This window comes from Chrysemys picta, chromosome 2 (assembly GCF_011386835.1).
Source record: "Chrysemys picta bellii isolate R12L10 chromosome 2, ASM1138683v2, whole genome shotgun sequence".
NCBI classification, from domain to species: Eukaryota; Metazoa; Chordata; order Testudines; family Emydidae; genus Chrysemys; species Chrysemys picta.
In genome coordinates, this window is record NC_088792.1 from 115,879,371 (window position 1) to 115,899,607 (window position 20,237).

Consider the following 20,237-nt stretch of genomic DNA (forward strand, 5'->3'; position numbering starts at 1 on the left):
TGTAATAATTGCTAGAAAGTACAATGACCCAGATACAAATGACAGTTTTTTGTCTTTTATGCATGCTATGTATTTGAGTTTTTAATATGTAATTCTACAGAAAAGTAGTTAATATTAACTATAGCCATTACATGTAATAACAATAGAGACGTCATTTTAACCAGTTTTTCTATACAGTAGAATAGAATGAATGATTAAACCTTTATTTTAATTTTAATTAATCCAGTTTTAAAACATGTAAGATGGTTTTCTCTACTCTGAAATAATTCCATTTGATTGGTTAGTTCTAATTTCCCATCCTGCCCTGCAGTTGACCAAGCTTCACCAGTTGGCTATGCAGCATCCCCCCTTTACTCCCCTTGGGCAGACCACCCCTGGTTTCCCTGGTACGTACCCATGACCCCCTGGGGATGTCCTTCTTCTTAACAGCTTTGTTTCCCATGGTCATTACATCATTTTAATACTAAATGTGGGCAATGACCGATGATCCTTTTGTTTTCACACCTTAATCTTTGTTCTTTTTCCCTGTGGCTCTGTTTGTTTTTGTCATTACTAAATTCTTGTGCTTTGTTTGTTCCATTTATTTTAATACAATCCACTTCATTTGTGCCATCAGCCGAAGAGCCTGAATTTCTTTGAGTTAGTCCTATGCAAAGTTATTATGCACCACATAGTACGTACCAGTTAGTATTACCTAAAGTACTGGATAAAATTAATTTTGTTGGACCTCCATTTTTGTATTGTGCGTTGAAAAAAAAGAAATTAAAATCTAAGAATGAAAAATATATTTACAGTATAATTACAGATTAATTAAAATTTTTAGAACATACAATTGAGGACCTAAACAGGCATCCCATGTACGCTAAAATTCCTTTTGGCTTCCATTATTCTTGTTGTCCTTGGAACAAATTCTGCTGTTCTTAATTGTGCAAAACTCCCAATGAAGGCAATGGAATTTTGCTCAATTAAGGTCATAATTGTTAAGTCCTGTCAGGTATATTTGTTTATCTGGAAAAGAGGATTGAAATTAGATAAACTTTCAATTAATTCAGTTTAATGTACATTTTATTTTGTTTCAGTAAATATTGGGCTTGGAATTCAAGATTTTCCCAAGACATGAATAATTATACACTGGTACATATTTTGTATGGCAAGTAATAACATTTTTATCAAATACATCAAATTTTGTGAGAGACTGAATCATTTCATTATTTTAATTGTTTATATGATTTTTGGACTACAATATTCAACAAATATACACAGTGTAAAATAAACATACACAATATGTAAATAAATTAATGTAAATATAATGAACGTTTAGATAAGGTATTCTGAATAAAATTATTTCTTTTCCATCTTTGATAGTGTGGGAAAAATACGTCTTTATATACAGAAAAATTGGAAAAGGAAGAAAGAAAAATGACACAAATAATATAATTTGCTTCTACATGGTGTATCTGATAAAATATCAGCAAATAATATTAAATTACCTTTCCTGGCTTTATATTTTCCTTGTTTTTCTACTTGTCATTAACATGCTGCTCCTTAATCTTTTCCTTGTTATATTTGTGATTTGTATGTTTCCGTAACTATACTGAGTGTTAGAGCACTAATTGCATTTCTCCTAAGCATTTTCCTTTTGTCCACCCAATTTAAAAACAAATGTATGCAACTTACAGTATTTTGTACATTTCCCTAAAAAAAAAAGAAAAAAGTTCTTTCCAACATTTCTGCAACATCACTAATCCCATGTACAATTCAAGTTCACCTAGTTTATTTTCCCCATCTTTCTTTATTTTATCAGTTTTCTTTTCACATTTCACATTTTACCGTAGATTTCCACTTTTTATTTTGTGTAATTCAGCGCTCCTGGTAGATAGGTCAAAATTCAGATATCCGTTCATTTTTGGCAATTAATGTATATGGAACACATTTCATAGTTATTTATAGGTGGAACCATCCACTTTCTATAAACTTTTCATAGCATTGTAGACTCTGCCGTGACATTTGTTATTTTGGTGGGTTAAAGGTTAATTAAAATAAGAATAAATTAAAGTCAGTCCAACCTTCTTAATTTTTGCATCTCTTGCTTTCTTTTCTCTTTTGCTAGCAGTTCTGTATTTTTCATTGCTACTCTCTTTTATCTATTTTTTTCATGTTTTCCTTCTTTTAAATATCATTTGTTGTGTCTTCCCTTTTTTTCAAAACAATTGGCATAACGTGTTCCCCTCTGTCCCTTCAATATAGGATTGGATGCCACTACTCCAACCAGTTCCCATGAGCTTACTATTCCAAATGATGTAAGTGGACCAATAGTCAGTCTCTCTCTCTCTCACACACTTGTGCTATTGTAGGTGGAATATTTCATTTTGTGTCAATTCATCAATTTGTTACCAAAATAAATTTAAATTGTGCTATCAGAACTGTGTTACAGAGTATCAGAGTGCAGGGGAAGGGGGGGGGGGAATTACGGTTTATGCTAGTGTCAGTACTCGAATGAGTTTTGGATACTTAAGGAATTAATACATCTAGGGAGAGTTAGTAGAATAGTGGTATAAAAAAAGAAGACAAAGTGAGACTGGATGGCTCTGTTGAATGACAAGGACTGAGATACAGAGCATTTCACCTGTGGTCACGTTGTCCAGTAAGGCCAGGTTGGTTGTTACTGAAAGTGTTATCAATATGGCTGTCAAGCGATTAATCGTGATTAATCGTGCGTTTTTTAAAAAAATTGTGATTAATCGCGCTGTTAAACAATAATTATTATATTAAATATTTTTGATGTTTTCCTCATTTTCAAATATATTGATTTCAATTACAACACCAAATACAAAGTTCACGGTGCTCACTTTATTTTTATTTTTATAATAAATATTTGCACTGTAAAAATAAATAGCATTTTTCAATTCACTTAATACAAGTACTGTAGTGCAATCTCATTATCATGAAAGTTGAACTTACAAATGTATAATTAGGTACAAAAAATAACTGCATTCAAAAATAAACAATGCAAAACTTTAGCGCCTACAGGTCCACTCAGTCCTATTTCTTGTTCAGCCAATCACTCAGACAAACAAGTTTGTTTATATTTGCAGGAGATAATGCTGCCCACTTCTTGTTTACAATGTCACCTGAAAGTGAGAACAGGCATTTGTATGGCACTGTTGTAGCCGGCTGTGATGGGTTGGGTCACAGAAACCCCTTTGGGAACTGCCGCCTGATGTGCCTAGACTACCTCTGATCTTGTTTTCCCTGCCAGCTTGGGACTTCAGTGCCCTGCCTTGTTTGAGCCAGACACATTTGCCTGCTGCAAACACAGATCCAAATCTGAACCATGTCCCCCACAAGGTGCAGGCTTAACTGAAAACAGCTTAAGAAGTGTTCCTGTCTCCAGTACTCAGATACCCAACTCCCAATTGGGTCCAAACCCCAAATAAATCTGTTTTACCGTGTATAAAGCTTATGCACAGCTGTTCCCCCCCCTTCCAGGTATTAATACTTACTCTGGGTTAATTAATAAGTAAAAAATGATTTTATTAAACACAAACAGTAGGATTTAAGTGGTTGCAAGTAATAATAGACAGAACAAAGTAAATTACCAAACCAAATAAAACAGAAACATGCACGTCTAAGCCTAGTACAGTAGGAAACAATGCAAGTAAATCTCACCCTCAGAGATGTTCCAGTAAGCTTCTTTGACAAACTGGTCTCCTTCTAGTCTGGGCTCAATCCCTTCCCCGGTACAGTCCTTGTTCCAGCTCAGGTGGTAGCTAAGGGATTTCTCATGACTGCAACCCCTTTTGTTCTGTTCCACCCCTTATATGTCTTTTGCACAAGGCGGGAATCCTTTGTCCCTTTCTGGGTTCCCACCCCTCCTCCTAAATGGAAAAGCACCAGGTTAAAGATGGATTCCAGTTCAGGTGACATGATCACATGTCACTGTAAGACTTCATTACTCACTTGCCAGCACACAGGTATACAGGAAGACTTACAAGTAAACAGAGCCATTTACAACCAATTGTCCTGGTTAATGGGAGCCATCAAGATTCCAAGCCACCATTAATGGCCCACACTTTGCATAATTACAATAGGCCCTCAGAGTTATATTTCATATTTCTAGCTTCAGATACAAGAATGATACATTTATACAAATTGGGTGACCATATTCAGTAGATTATAAGCTTTGTAATGATATCTTACAAGAGACCTTTTGCATGAAGCATATTCCAGTTACATTATATTCACACTCATTAGCATATTTTAATAACATCATATGGAGTGCACCGTCACACCGGCGTTGCAAGATATTTACATGCCAGATGCGCTAAAGATTCATATGTCCCTTCATGCTTCAACTACCATTCCAGAGAACATGCGTCCAAGGTGATGACGGGTTCTGCTCGATAACGATCCAAAGCAGTGCAGACCAACACATGTTCATTTTCATCATCTGAGTCAATGCCACCAGCAGAAGGTGGATTTTCTTTTTTGGTGGTTTGGATTCTGTAGTTTCCGCATCAGAGTATTGCTCTTTTAAGACTTCTGAAAGCATGCTCCACACCTCGTCCCTCTCAGATTTGGAAGGCACTTCAAATTCTTAAACCTTGAGTGCTATATCTATCTTTAGAAATCTCACATTGGTACCTTCTTTGTGTTTTGTTAAATCTGCACTGAAAGTGTTCTTAAAATGAACAACATGCTGGGTCATCATCCAAGACTGCTATAACATTAAATATATGGGAGACATACAATTCTCTACCAAGGCATTCAGTCACAAATTTAATTAACACATTTTTTTAATGAGCGTGATCAGCATGGAAGCATGTTCTCTGGAATGGTGGCCAAAGCATGAAGGGGCATACAAATGTTTAGCATATCAGGCACGTAAATACCTTGCAATGCCAGCTACAAAAGTGACATGCGAACAGCTGTTCTCACTTTCAGGCAGGGCCGGCGCAACCCATTAGCGCTAACATTTGTGGGGGGTGACCGCAGTGGCCGGATCTTCGGGCGCCCTGGTCGTCGGCAGTATTTTGGGGGCGGGACCTTCCGCCACCTAGGGCAGCAAAAAAGCTGGCAGCGCTCCTGCTTTCAGGTGACGTAAATAAGAAGCAGGCAGCATTATCTCCTGTTTCTCTTAGTGATCAGCTGGACAAGAAGTAGGCCTGAGTGGACTTGTAGGCTTTAAAGTTTTACATTGTTTTGTTTTTGAGTGCAGTTATGTAACAAAAAAATCTACATTTGTAAGTTGCACTTTCACGATAAAGAGATTGCACTGCAGTACTTGTATGAGGTGAATTGAAAAATACTATTTATTTTATCATTTTACAGTGCAAATATTTGTAATAAAAATTATATAAAGTGAGCACTGTACACTTTGTATTCTGTGTTGTAATTGAAATCAATATATTTGAAAATGTAGAAAAACATCCAAAATATTTAATACATTTCAATTGGTATTCTATTGTTTAACAGTGCGATTAATCACGATTAATTTTTAACTGTGATTAATCGAGATCCCTAATTATCAATCACTGGATGGTTGGCACCCTAAGTGGAGTTAGTAACTAAGGAATAGGTGTTTGCATCACAGGTGGCACCCTGATTAACAGTCCCAGTAAAAACACCAAGAACTGAATGGACTTGGAAAATGAACAACCTCCATATTCTATGGGGAAGTTCCTCCAGATTAGGACTGAGAACACATAGGCTAGCTAGTTTGGGGAAACTGCACTGTAACTTGCTTGTGCCATATCGTTCTGGACTACTCAGAGGACCTTTGTCTCCAAGGCTGTCAATTCAATGTATTTCATGAGCACAAAATGTACTTAAACTATATAAACGTGCAATGTAAACAACATTGCTTTTAAAAAGAAAGGTTAAAAACTGGAGCAACACTCCAACTCTGGGAACTCCAAATGGGATATGATTGGGCTACCTAGCCCTCACTTGCAACAGTCCTCCTCCTACCCTACAAGGTGCTGGAACTTTAGACGTCCCCTTAACATTTCCAATTGATTCTTTGCCTGCCATAGGAAAAAACCTTCAAATATTTGCCGTCAGCTCTAAATCTTATCAACTTTCATTATAAATGAATGACACAGAAAATTGAAGATATCCCCTCCAGTAAAAGAAGCTTTCAAGCATGAATGGGATCACAAATAACAATTACATTATTTACCAGATACTTATAACATCATATAAACTCTCTTAATCTCAGTGGCAGTGATTTATAGAAAGAAGAGGAGAAAGCAAATCAGAGTTAATAGGAAAAAGGCGTCTCCTTTCCCAAGTGCCTGAGATCTGGCAAGCTTTGCATTAGTAGAGGACACCCTGCTAATATGTTTTATCATCTAGTTTATTGTTTGTTCAGAATTTTATGAGAGCACCATATTTGTCCTTACTGTGAAGGTTTGGGGAAGCTCACTGCCAAATTCTACTCTTGCTCACAGCACTGTAAATCCAGAGTAACTCCATTTACTTCAGAGGAGTCTCTCTGGAGATCTGCTGATGAAAGCGAGAGCAGACTTTGGCCCTTTTGCAACAGAGAGAATCTGTTCCTAGCCTCACAACTGTAAAACACACTGACTCAGCACTAACCTCTGACATGCAAATGTGCATCACTGCATTATTTGAAAAATCCTCCTGCAATAGCAGATTTTTCAAGATCTAGTAGAACAAGCCAGCATATGTCAGTTTAAAATCAAACCCATTGTAAATTAAGTCAAGCCCAGTCTCACCGCCACCTTTTTAAAAGGGATCCCTGAGGACGAAATGGGTTTAGGCATAGAAATAGCCGGCAGGAATGCTACAGCTAAGAAAATGGAATATTTTGGGTTGGTTCCTAGCATTAAATTCAACTGTATATTAATAGAAGTGCTAAATGGACTCGGTACGCTGCATATGCGCAGGTGTGTGTGTGTGCAGCCAGCCTGAGAAGTGGTACAATTTTGGGGAGGATTCTCGTGATAAAATACAGGCAGCTCAGGAATTTTGGCTGTTTGTGTTTCTGGCAGCCAGAGCAGCTGACTGCAGTACAGAAGGGTGTATGTTCTCAGCGGGCAGAGTCCTGGAGCAGGCACAACTGACCAGAGCAACTTAGGGCTGATGGAAAGGAGGGACAATTGTTCGGGCCCCTGCTGAGCTCAAGTTGGGAGGGGCCCCAGTGAACACGATGTACCAGGGCCCCGAATTTTTCTCGATAGGCCTGGAGCTGCACCCATTCTGAGCTCACTAGCCAAAGCTTCATTCCCTCACCACCGAGCCCCTCCCCTGCAGGCTGGAGACAGGGAGAGGCTGCCTGAGCAGTTTATGGGAATGGGGAGCCTTCACGACCCTACTAAGGAGAAGCAGGGGAGCCTTCTTGAGTGGAGGGGGAAGGGAGGAGGCTGCAGGAGCCTGGTGGGGGTCAGTGAGCGAATGGGGGAGTTGGTGGGAGCCAGGGAGCTCTGGCCAATGGGGCATGGGAGTTGGGGAGCCCAGGCCTGCATGTGGTTTATGCACACTCTGTACATGGTTACGGTTCAGTTTTCAACCTGTTATTGTCTCACACACATTGCGGGTGAGCAGGGGAGCTCACAAACCGGACAGACCAAAAACCTGAGTTAGGCTGGATTCTGACGCTTGGTTTGTCAACTGTTGGGGTTGGGTGATTTTTTTTTAATATGTAATAAATAGTCAAACAACCCTCTCTTGGAGAGGAACTTGCCAGAGGGCGCTGAGAACCCAGTGAGACTCATCTCATGTTGATTTGAGGACTTCATCCTCTCTAGTGGCTGGGGAATTTACTTGGGGTGGGAAGGCAATAGAGTGGGGGGAAGGTGAGGATAACTCTCGACAGCAACATTTCCTGGGTAGCTCCTAGGGCCTGGTCTACACCCTGTGTGATGTAGTTAGGTCATCCTGACCCCCAGTGTAGATGCCTCTGAGTCAAAGGAAGAATTTTTCTGTCAACCTAGCTACCGCCTTTTGGAGAGGTGAACTATCTACATCAATGGAAGGATGCATCTACCCTACAGTGGCGTAGCTGCAACCCCTTAGCCATGCCGCTGTAGCACAGACATACCCTAGGGTTGCATGCAATAATCCGGGAGGGAGTGAATGCTGCTTAAAACAGCTTTAAGTCCCACCAAGTCCTAGTTGTGTTTGCAGCTGAGCAGCCAGAGGGGGAGTCGCCCAATGGCAGCACAATTCCTGTAGGGGGAAGGAGGGGAGGGAGTGGCAGTGCATGGAGAGCAACTACTGCCCGTGTGCATCTGGAACATCCAGGGGATCTACCCGACCGAGAGGCTCCTCCTCTCCCCCACAATATTGCCCGCACAATCCCTCCCACTTAGAGGGATGATGAAAATTCTAAATGGCTCCAACCTTCTTGGCCCTGCCCCAACACCCCACTGTCCCCACGGAGGGACAACTATAGAGGCCCAAGGTGGGTTGATTCCTCACCCCCTTTCCTTGTGGCTAGAGGGAATTGCACCCACCGTAGGTCCCCTCAGTAGAAGTGATGATCTGGCCTTCAGTAATTAAAGTCTGTCTGCTTTTAGCTCATCCATCAAAATTGATTTTTGTTGGTATTGTCTAAATTACTCGCAAAAAGTCACTTATTCTGAGTTCATTATACATTTGGTGACCAGCATATCCCTCAAGAGGCTGCGCTAGTAACAGTAAGAAAAAAATAAAGTGTCAGCTTCAATACTTTCTGCTATTGCTGCTGCTTGGCAATATTGATTATTGCTCCAAACAGGAAATCAGGGTTGATATTTGTCATCTTGACAAGCAGCCAAGGAAATTAATTGATTTTTTTATAAGGTGTAAGAACCTACATACCCGCAGCATGGGTTGTTCTGAAACAGTTTCCTAAGCAATGCTTCCAGTTGGCTTTCTGCTTCACTTTCGGTGTTGCACCTTTATCCTTCTCTGCCTTTATTTTGTCTAGTATTGCAAAATAGGTCTGTGTAAACTGTTAGCTCTTGGAAGGGCAGAGTGTACATCAGTGAGGGCAGCCTACTCTGGGCGTTATTCTCCCCTTGCACTGGTGCAAACTAGGAATCATTATTTTTATGTTAATGGGCCTCTTTCTCTACTGCTTTGCACCTTGAGGAGTCATTGACCTCTTTGCAAAGTGGATGTAAGATACCAGTGAAAATGAGAAGAAAATCAAGACCACTGTACTTACACATGCTCTTGAATTACCAAAGACAAACAGTGTATGATTTAAATAAAAATAAATCCAGAAGGATAAGTCTGAGTTATTACTCAGTCCTTGATCAGACAGATTCCCACTGATTCAAACACAGTAGGAATTTGCCTAAGCAAACACCAAATATAAACTAGGTAAAGACCTTAGGGTTTGGCCCAAGGAAAGCATAAGTAAGGCTAAGATTTTGTCGGGATAGTTTTAGTAAAAGTCATGGACAGGTTATGGGCAATAAAGCAAAATTCACGGAAGCTGATGACCTGTCCGTGACTTTTACTAAAAATATTCCTGACAAAATGGGGAGCCCAGCTGCAGGGTCCCCCCACTGCCAGCAGAGGTTGGGAAGCTGCAGGGGCAGCTCCGAGATCTGGGGGGCCCCCACCACCTGTGGGGGCTCGGAGCCCCAGAGTCCCCCAGCTGGGAGTTCCGGGGTACCCCCACCAACCATGGTGGCCTAGAGCTTTGAAGGACTCCCAGTCACATGGCAACTCGGCACTCCTGGGTTCCCTGTCCCCCATGGCGGCCAGGAACTGTGGCCCCGCCGTCCACGGCAGCTCAGAGCTGCAGGGGGGCCCCCGCTGCCAAGGGCGGCCAAGAGCTGCGGCCTCGCTGCCTGCATCAGTCGGGAGCTGCAGAGGTGGGGCCCGCCGCCCATAGCAGCTCAGAGCTGCGGGCGGCCCCCGCCACTCGCAGTAGCTGGGAGCTCCCAGGTCCCCTGCCCTCTACATGGCCGGGAGCTCTGGGATCCCCACCACTCACGGCGGCTGGGAGCTGTGTCCCTGCCTCCCATAGCAGATTGGAGCTGCGGGGGGGACCCCACTAACCATGGCAGCTGGAGCTCCAGGGCCCCCAGCACCCACAGTCACGGGGAGCTGCAGGGTCCCCCCACCATCCACCCTGCAGCTTCCAGCCGACAGGGCTGAATTCACAGAGGTAGCTGGAAGTCACAGATTCCATGACATCCGTGACCTCTGTGAAAAAATTGTAGGCTTAAGCATAAGTTAATACCTGTTTACAATTCATATTTGTTTGTGTCATAGTAAATCCTATTTATTCTTTCTTCAGTAATTGAGTTGAGGCAGTTATAACATAATTTCTCTGTTATTAATGGTTACTATAGCTCAGACCTCACAGCTTTTTACATACCTCCAAATGATAATTGCAACTAATTAATAAAGTAAATGGCACCATGCCATAAAATCAGACTTTGAATTTGGAAGTTCTGTCCATCTAGGTTTTTACTAGGGGCCCACCATTGTAGTATCTGGGCATTTCTGAAACAAAACTAATAAAGTGGACTATATTTCTCCCATCTCCCTCGGAGGCCATTTAAATGTGTGTATGTGCATGTCTCCTCTTCCCCATTTCACGTAGTTACGCATTTCACTCTGAAGGTGGTGAGGTATCTGGTTATTCCCACCTTCTCCAGAAGGGAATTCAATCAGTCTGAATCAATTGTCAAGAAAATTGTGTCCTCTACACTCACAAGTTGAACCTTGAGGTTGACAGCTTCATTGTCCATAAGGAAAGTTGTGATCCCTGCCCAAGAGGTACTTCTTTAGGTAACGTGGTGTACTCCTGTGGAGGGATTAAAGATGAGCACCGTTGTCTTAAAACTAACCAGTTCTTTTGCGTGGAGGCAGTGTGGGGAACAGAGCTCCAGGTGATAGGTCTGTCAGCAGTCAGTGCTGCGCAGGAAGCAGGTTGATACATTTGAGATGATCTGGACCTATTCTAAGGTTCATGCACTCATTCCCAAATATAGAGAGTTGCATTAATTCGACCTGGAAGTCACAAAGGCATGGAGCACTCTGACCATGTCATTGTCCAACAGTAGGGACCCAGCCTTCTTCCAGTCACAGATGAAAGAATGTATGTTTTGGCAGTGATAGCTATTTTAGAGTCCAGAAATACCAAGGAGTCCAAAAGAACTCCTAGGCTACAGTGTGACTTGATTATCTGAGGGCAGATACCCCCAATAGCAGGAGATACTCTGATGATGGGTAATTCTTCAAAATATTTCCTTCATCCCACCTGTATTACCTCCATCTGGTTTGCATGTAGTTTCAGCCAGCTGTCTTCCATCCACTTGTGATGTACATCTTGGCATATAATGGTAGAGTGGTGATAGCTAGGTGGGGGGATGGAGAAGGTGGTGGAAGTGGGGTACAATGGAGCTGGCATAGATGGATCACAGTCTTAAAACACCTGACACTGCAAAAAAAACATTGGTCAGCGAGATAAAAATCACCTTCCCCACTTTAAAAAAAAAAAAGAGAGAGAACAATGAACAGAAAGCAAACCCCCCCAAAACAGCAGAATGCTTTGAAAATAAAATGCCGCAAATCTGATAAATGCTCTCTATAAATATAAATAGGCCTGTAAATCCAGCTGAATTGGAAATGACAACTTGATGGGCCAGCCTTCTGTATTCTAGAGGAATAATGACTCCTTCCTTTCAAATAACGAATTGGGAAGCTCATCACATAAGCACCATAAGGGTGTCTTACAATAAAATTCAACACCATCTCCATAAAAGCCACTGGGAAGTTTTTAATTCCCTGTGGATAATGGGACCACTTGTGAAGCAAGTAACTATACAGTATGAGAAAAGATATGAAAATGTGCCCCAGAGTAAGATGCTAATCTCAACGTTAGTAAGAGGGTGGGACAGAACTGGGCCCTCTATCAAGCTATGTACTTTCAATTAAGCTGGTGCACATTATATTTTTCATTGGTAGTTTAGGTCTGCACAGAAATGACAATAACAGTGGTGTTGTCTCAAAATTTGGCCTACCAATTTTCTTTATGTCTGTTTATGAAGTCTGTGAAATCACTATGAGCCAGATTGTGCATTACCCTTGGGAGGGGAGAGGAGAGATGTTAAATATTACTGCTGCTTTTTAACAGGCACAGAGTAGTCAAGCATCATGTCCAAGACCCTACAATAAGTCTGTGAGAGAGCTGTGATCAGATATCAGGAGATCGTGACTTCCACTAGACTACACTGTCCCTCATGCAGCCCCTTTTCTAAATAAAAATGCATAAATAAATCCCAGGATGGCAGCCCTTCTGAGGCATATAACAAGGTACTTATGCAATAGTGAAAGAAGAAGAAAAAATAAAAGAGATTGAAAATAATGAGAAGGAAATGAACTAAGTATTTATGAAAAACAATTAGAGAGTCTCCTTTGAAGAGAACATCATAGACAAAGTTCTACTCTCAGTTATACCTGGATTTACATCAGAGTAACATGTTAGGAAGCCATGGCTACCTGTGATATCCTGGGAATGTCAGACACATCCAATATAACATGTAACAGAAACAATTCCAGGGATACACAATAAATCAATTCTTACATGGACTGAAACTTCCTTTAAATGTAAAGGAAGGGAATAAGTGGCTCAGTGTATTGGTAACGGGAGATGTCTTTTCACCTTTGGTCAGTGGTTCAGACTGGTATTGGATGACAGTTGTTCCCATCTGACAGTTGTTCAGTGGTCATTATTAAATGAGTCTCAGTCTTGGGTTCAGCCTTGTTAGCAGTCCCAGGAGAGAGGCCAAGGATTCAATGGGCTGAGCCTGCACTCCTCTTTCACCCTTGAAGCTACTCCCACCAGGCCAGTGGAGGTAAACTGACGAGGCAGCGTTGGGAAGCTTGAGTTGGCAGTACCTGTACTGGGGATAAGCAGAAAACTTCAGTCTCAGATGCTGCCTACTCAGTACCTTTTGCTAGCACTATTACAAATGGAATCCAGTTTTATCTAGAAGTGAAATATTCAAACAACCCGCAAGCCACGGGCCACCATGATGAGCCAACGCTTTACAGTAGGGGCCTTGCAATAAACTACAGACTAAACATCTGGCTATTCCCAGTGCCATAGACAGAGAATGCAGCAGTGAGGGACATAAAGAGCCAAACAGGCAGAAAACTCACACTAGAAGGCCATAGTTTAAAGTCTAACTGGCATACTCTCTCTTTCTGTGTGCTCGATTGTCTTTGTTATTAAGCACTGCCCATGTGCTCAGCACTATACCAACACGAAGAAAGACACAGGGCTGAATCTGAACTCACATGGTGTAAATCAGGAGTAATTCCACGTGTCATCAATAGAGTTAAACTGGTGTGAGCTAAAAATCAGTCCTCATGGTCCCATCTGCTAGAATTTTATGGTCCTGGCTCGATTCCGCTCCCATTGATGTCATAGGAATTTTGCCATGGACTTGGACAGACAATTAAGAATGAGTGGGTGCATGACTCTCCTCTGATTTACATCAGTATAACTACATGGGTTTTGGTGGAGTCACACCTGTGTTACACTATTGTAAATCAGAGGAGAATCATGCCCATGATACATTGGAAGACCTTATGAACATCAGTGTCAAAGCCGTTCCAATGGTCCTGCTAAAGAAAAATGTTAGACTCCTGTACTGCTCATCCTCTAATTGTATTGGCCGAGAGTTTTCAGAAGCAGCAAACCTGTAACTGTAGAACATACAACACTTCATACGGTGCTGTCACTTTCAGTGTTTAATGGACCCACCTCTATCACAAGGGACCCAGTAGGATCTGCCAAATCCTGCTGTGCAACAGTCTACAAAACGAGAGATGGCTTCTCCTGAGTGGGCCAGTCAGTAGTATTAGAAAGATTTGTCTTGAAAAAAGAGCATCGGTTTGGATATATTTTATACGACTCCTTCTCAGAGTGAGTAGGGTGACCAGACAGCAAGTGTAAAAAATCAGGATGGGGTGGAGGGTAATAGGAGCCTATATAAGAAAAAGACCCAAAAATCAGGCCTGTCCCTATAAAATCGGGACATCTGATCACCCTAAGAGTGAGGCAGACAAAATGCAAAGGGCCTGGCTCATCATTGCGTCACGCTGGTTTTACACCATCAAAATGACTGGAGGAGGAGAGGCGGTCTCTCAGATCACTTGATCCCAAACCATTTAAACTGCATGGATTAAAACCAACCCCTAAAATTCCAGGAAGTGTATTGACAGTCCATGCAGATCATACACTCCAATGCTATGGTAATGCGCACCATATAAATATCTAAACTAGATTAATCCCATAGCCACAGCATAATGTGCTCCCAGGGGACAGCCATATTCTGAACTAGCTTTAGTGTTTGTTTGGTCTCGTGGCTCAATGCAGAGTGTATTACAGCAAGGCAGGGTTAAGGTGACAAAGGATAAGTGTGGAAAGCTCCACACAGGAATTGACAGGTGACCCTCTCCTTGCCAAGCACAAATTAAAAAGTGTTCTTGGCCACCACCACTTCTTGGGCATCTAGAAGCAGCCCAGGTCTAGCAATGCTCTTAAGTTGTCATCTGGGTCACAGATGGTGGTCACAATTTCTCAGTCATGGTCTTGATTAAAGTGCCACCAGCGCTTCTAGATGCTTCCACCAACATTATCTCCAATTTATCTGGATTGAGTGACAAGCCCCAAAACTCATTTAGGTATTAGGCTATTGGTTCCACTCTATCAGCTGAGTCAGGCATGATAACAGCATATAGTTGGGTGTCTTTGGTGTCCCCTTCCAAGTGGCCTCATGAACACATTGAATAAGAGAGGTGTTCAAATAAACCTCATGGTACCATGCATGAACCCCCTCAGGGCAGCTACCATCTGAGAACACTCCAGCACAACTCCACTGCTTTGACAGGGCACAGACACTTTAACAAACCCCGCTGACTAGAGCTGGTTGCATTTTTTAAAAATGTTAACAGAAATCAGAGTTTTTACACATATTTGTATTGTGTTTTGACTACTCTATTGCTAACAGATTTAAAAATCTTTTTATCTTTGTGGCTAGGACACGATCAGCTGTAGCAGCCAGTACCATGCTCAGGCCTACAACTTGGTTGACCAGGGTTAAGGAAATCTGAGGACTCAAGGGTCAGCCAAAGTTGCCTCACCACAACTTTCTCACTGATCCTTCCTTAGAAAAGGAAAAATTCCTAAAATTAACACACAAAGTGGAAACAGACCCTCAGACTATGGAACGGGAAATCTCCTACATTTATTTGCCTCATCCTCCCACTCCTCCCAATCCTATTTATCTGTTTTGTCCTTCTATTGTGGCCTAACTGGCCATCTAGCCTGTGAACTCTCTGGGGCAGGGACTGTATTCTTTGTGATTTATCTGGTCAATGCCTAGCACTGTGGGGCCCTAACCCTGGATTGGGGTTCCTAGACACTGCCATAATATAAATAAATAATACTAGTATTAATATTTGTAGCTCACCAAGAACCTTCAAGCAGTCTTTGAAACAATATGCAATGTATTTTGCCAGTTGACTTTAAGGCTAAGAAGGAACCACTGTGAGCAGGCCACAGACCCTCACCTGCCCACTCCTGTAATAGACCCAGTACAATTTTACTGAAGGATAAAATGGGGCGTAGGAACACATGCAGAATCCTGACTTATATTTTGCAAATAAAATCATGGATCAAGTTGTGACGAAAGTGTCATCTCGCCTTAGGCCCAGTTCTGCATTCAGCTACATGGTTATAAGTCCCATTGTCTTTAATGGAAAGAAACCGTTGTAAAGGAGGGCAGAATTTGGTCAATAAAGTTTAGGACTGTCAAGCAAGCTAGAAAGACCTAGTGAGTGAGGTTCTGTTGGTGAATGAGACAAGCTTTCGAACTACACAGAGCTCTTCTTCAGACTGAGGCCAGGGCCGGCTCCAGGCACCAGCCCTCCAAGCATGTGGCGCTCACCGGGGAGACCGGGGCTGCGGCCGGGCTCGCTGCCCTCCTCCCGGCGCTCCGGCCGAGCGGGGCCGCGGCCAGGCTCAGCGCCCTCCCCTGCCGCGCTCCCCGGCGGGGGGCGGCGGGAGGCTTTTTTGCCTGGGGCGGCAAAAAAGCCAGAGCCGGCCCTGACTGAAGCACAGACACAATAATAGAGCTTTCAGTCTGATTTGTCAGTTATGTTGCATCTCTTGATATTTTCACTGGAAATTCAAACTGGGCTCTACATTGTATTCTGTAGCACTACAATATGCCAGTATTCTCTGACGTATTGGATGGCTAAATTGCCTGTGATACTGAGTTAATACATAACCACCTACAAAATGACAATGCTTTAACTATAGGAGCTTGACCATTAAGCCCATAGACGCTGCTAGCTATTCATTCCAAACAGCACAGCAAAAATCTTTTGTTTTGATATCGAGAGACCTTAGTAACCACATTTCGATCAATACGACAAGTTGCAGTTAAATGGTTTTTGCTTGTGTCTGTGGCACTAATTTCAGTCTTTGTCCCACTCCAGTTGATAGGCTGCATTATTGGCAGACAAGGCAGTAAGATAAATGAAATCAGGCAGATGTCAGGAGCGCAGATCAAGATTGCTAATGCCACAGAAGGCTCTGCAGAACGACAAGTTACAATCACAGGCTCCCCGGCAAACATCAGCTTAGCACAGTACCTCATTAATGCAAGGTAAGTTAGCTTTGTAAGTGATATGCTTCTGCAAGATTGCTCTGTCTGTTTTCCCACAAATGTCTGCCTAGGATAAAGCCAGAAAGTTGCTGTGCAGTGTCCATTTTGCATAGTCTTATTTTATTCCTACTTATTTGTAAATCCTGTACTGTTAGAGCCTGTGTTTATTGGTGGTTTATATGGAAAGCAGCTTAATCTGGTGCAATTTCAATTACACTGAAGCATAAGAGCTCAAAACCTGAACATTCACATTTGTAGCCATCTAGCCTCTGAGCTGGATACAGAAAATGATACTGTCATAAATTCATTGGAAGATAAAACTTTTCATAGGACAAACTGATAGCGATGCAGACTCATTCTGCTGTCTTAAATGGCAACTATAGTGAAACAGATTGCAAAACAAATTTAATTTGCTAGCTGGAAATTGCTTCTCAGGGTTATTAATGGGATATTAAACAGACATTTGGTTGCTAAAGAGACCTGGAATTTATTTTTTTCATAGATAGCCCCACACATTTGTAAAAAGCCCACCCTCATCAGACAGGGTGAGAATCTCCTTTTCACCACTTTTCAACTCCAGAGTTAATGAAAACACTGGTTGTTTAGTGAGCCCTTTGAGACTGCTTATGCTTCTCACTCAGGGCCGGTGCCAGCATTTCTACCGCCCCAGGCAAAAAAAAAGAAGCCGCGATCGGCGGCGGCAGTTCAGCGGCAGGTCCTTTGCTCCTAGAGGGAGTGAGGGACCTGTCTCCCCCGAATTGCCGCAAGTGCCACCCCTCTCCCTTGGCCGCCCCAAGCACCTGCTTGTTAAGCTGGTGCCTGGAGCCGGCCCTGCTCTCACTATTTGGATTTGATTATTTAGGAAAAGATTAAAGTTGATATGCAAGTAGCACTCTTAGCCCTTTGAGAAAGTGCAGTGAATGTAACGCTCTGTCATAAATCTACTTGAATGTGCTGTACCAAGGCACTAGAGAGGAAGATTAGTATCTATACATGACACCATTTTTAAAAAACACTGTGCCATCTCGCAAATGAAGCTACTTTCTTAAAGATACTTTTAAAGTAATATAAAGTGTGTAAAATAGTATAAGCTTGTGTATATTGTGGATTGCAGTCCTAGCAAATCTAACCAGCCAAATCACCTCTCCACCAATATAATTTGACCAACACTAGAAAAGCATGTAGATTCCATGAATGAAGGGAAAGGAGATTTGCCTTCCATTATGGCAAACAAAATATTACCTTTGCATTACTTGAAACTAGCTTGCCAGGGATAAATGTACTGTTCTGTGGCACCACAAAGCTTCAACACTAGCCATTCCAAGGATCCAAAGACAACATACAGCTCATGTGCTTTACATTCTTTATAGCAAATATAAGTCACTTCCTTAAGCCCTGTAATCAAGTAAAAATGTGTTCCCTCCTTTAACCCTTAAGGATATGTTCTTCTCTTGGTGTTCAGGGATTCCCCACACATCGAGACGAGAATAGACCCCTTCACTTTTAGTTGCACAAACGCCATATGGCATGCGCCTGGATTGCAGAAGATAACAATTTAAGATCTTCAAGACAGCTAAAGCATGCAAATAAAATAATGCAAGTTATTAATGGAGTTTCAGTGAGCTGCTCACCAGAGACAGAAACTCTAGTGAACAAACCTCTCTTTGACTCAGTTATAAAAGCCTGTGAACTCTCACAGCTCTGTTTATCGCTGTCTAATGGTTCTTTTCATGGAATGGGACATTTAAGAGGTCTTTTAACACACTTTTGCAATGAAGAAAACTGCTGAGCAATCATATTCCATGGATACTATATACCCTGTGAAACTAGAAACAAAGTAGTACTTTCTTCCTGTTGAATTTCTAGTTAGAAAGCATTTGTTACCATCAGATACAATAAACCATTATATATTATGTACTATATGTTGAAAATGTATTTAGGTAAAATGACTTCATTTGTGAATGAAGAGTCTTAAAACAATGTGTAATAAATTAAGCTCTCAAGTATCATAGGTAATTAAGGTGGCCTTTTCATTTTAAAAAGCTATGCTATGTGACTAATTTTTTGCTAAAAGATATAATGAGGAGAGAGGAATTCTGTTAACTTAGGTGCCAACACAGCAGCAGAACTAGTTGGCAGTCAAGGATTGAATGGGCCATGGAAATTGAATAACTTCAGTCCAGCAAGCGGTGTCCCCAACCTGTGGCTTACGCAGCTTGCAAGGCCATGGGAGGGAAATACAGAGTGCCACAGCCCGTGCGGGACCTATTCTGTGGGTAAATGGAGCCAGCTTCAAGAGTTGTAAATCCAAAACTTTATATGAGTCCTATGTGCTCTTTCTTTTTTTTTTTTTTTTTTTTTATTTATTTATAATTTTTTAATTAAATATAAAAAGCAGATGTGAAATAAATGGTTACCAGAGAGAGTTGAGTACAATATCAAAGTACTAAACTCACCATGATACCCACTGGTATGCAAAAATAGTCAATGTACACCGAGGCCAGGGGGCACCAAGTTTTCCCATCATTCCTGGATCTACCTTTTCTTTCTGTTCAGGGCTTTACTTCTGATACTGACATCACCCTGCAGACCAATCAGCTCTGACTAGTGCTGTAATGTCATTCCCATTGGTTTGGTTTCCAGGGGCATTACTTCTAGGAATTACAATACATAATTCAAGGTTTGACAGTAGCCTGAGTTTTAAAAGAATACCAGTTCTTTGAAGTACCTGAACTATTTCTAGCCAGTTTTGTCTTCTTTAAAATCATTTATCAGACAATTTTAAATAAAGATTATTTTGTTGCAGTATCTTGTTGAATATGTGCATGAGAATATATAAACTAGGTTAGATTTAAGGGCAGCATAGTCTGTAGAGACAGAGATTTAACCTTATTTTTGTTTCTGTATGGATATAGCCAACTGTTGATATTTGTACCCCTGAAATATGCCCCATCTTAGTTATGTGCATTAGGAATGCTTTATTTCCTGTATATCTCTTGTCTCTTAATTGGTTTTCAGCCTGAACCATGTAACCACAGGACCTGGGAAATAAGGTTCCACTGTAATAATTGGATCCTTGTTATCAAATTATTATTTTAAAATTCTTACTAAAAATGAAGTGAACCACAATTTAAGTTTAAATTGTATGATATGTGACTTCTTCTTTGGGTTATAAATGAATTTTAGCCAACGGAGCTTTCTTATTCTTGTTGAAGAGTAGCTTTTTGAAGATATTTTTACTTCCATTTTGATAACCATATGATTAGTTCAAGGATAATTAATAAGGGCCCACCCCTATATTCCTTACCTACTCAAGAAATCCACTGATTGCACGGAACACAGGATGTGGCCTTCAATGTATTTATTCATAAAATGAAGCTCTTCTCTGAAAAGTGACTCTGTAAAACTAGCATCATGGAGTTCCAGGTGTGTCACGCATCATTGGCTTCCAAATTAAATTTGGTCTGTTTACATGTAAACAGTTGATTTTGGTAACTGCAAACTCAACAAGGCCTCTGAAAGCCAAGTTGGATTCCTTCTATTTTATGCATCATCACCACCACTAGAAATAAAGATCTGGTAAAG

At 41.5% G+C, this 20,237-nt stretch overlaps 1 protein-coding gene across 24 annotated transcripts in view; it reads left to right on the forward strand.

The window, feature by feature from the left end:
• Positions 1-20,237, forward strand: part of LOC101951432 (poly(rC)-binding protein 3-like) — a 737,225-nt gene that overhangs the window by 697,121 nt on the left and 19,867 nt on the right. For 19 of the 24 annotated variants that reach the window (XM_065584029.1, XM_065584026.1, XM_065584032.1 and 16 more), the window contains 3 exons: positions 311-386; positions 2,248-2,300; positions 16,483-16,652. In XM_065584029.1, the coding sequence (XP_065440101.1) occupies positions 311-386; positions 2,248-2,300; positions 16,483-16,652 (299 nt within the window). Of the gene's footprint in view, positions 1-310; positions 387-2,247; positions 2,301-16,482; positions 16,653-18,114; positions 19,843-20,237 lie in introns of those variants that run through there. The other 5 variants (XM_065584035.1, XM_065584034.1, XM_042842133.2 and 2 more) reach the window with 2 other exon arrangements.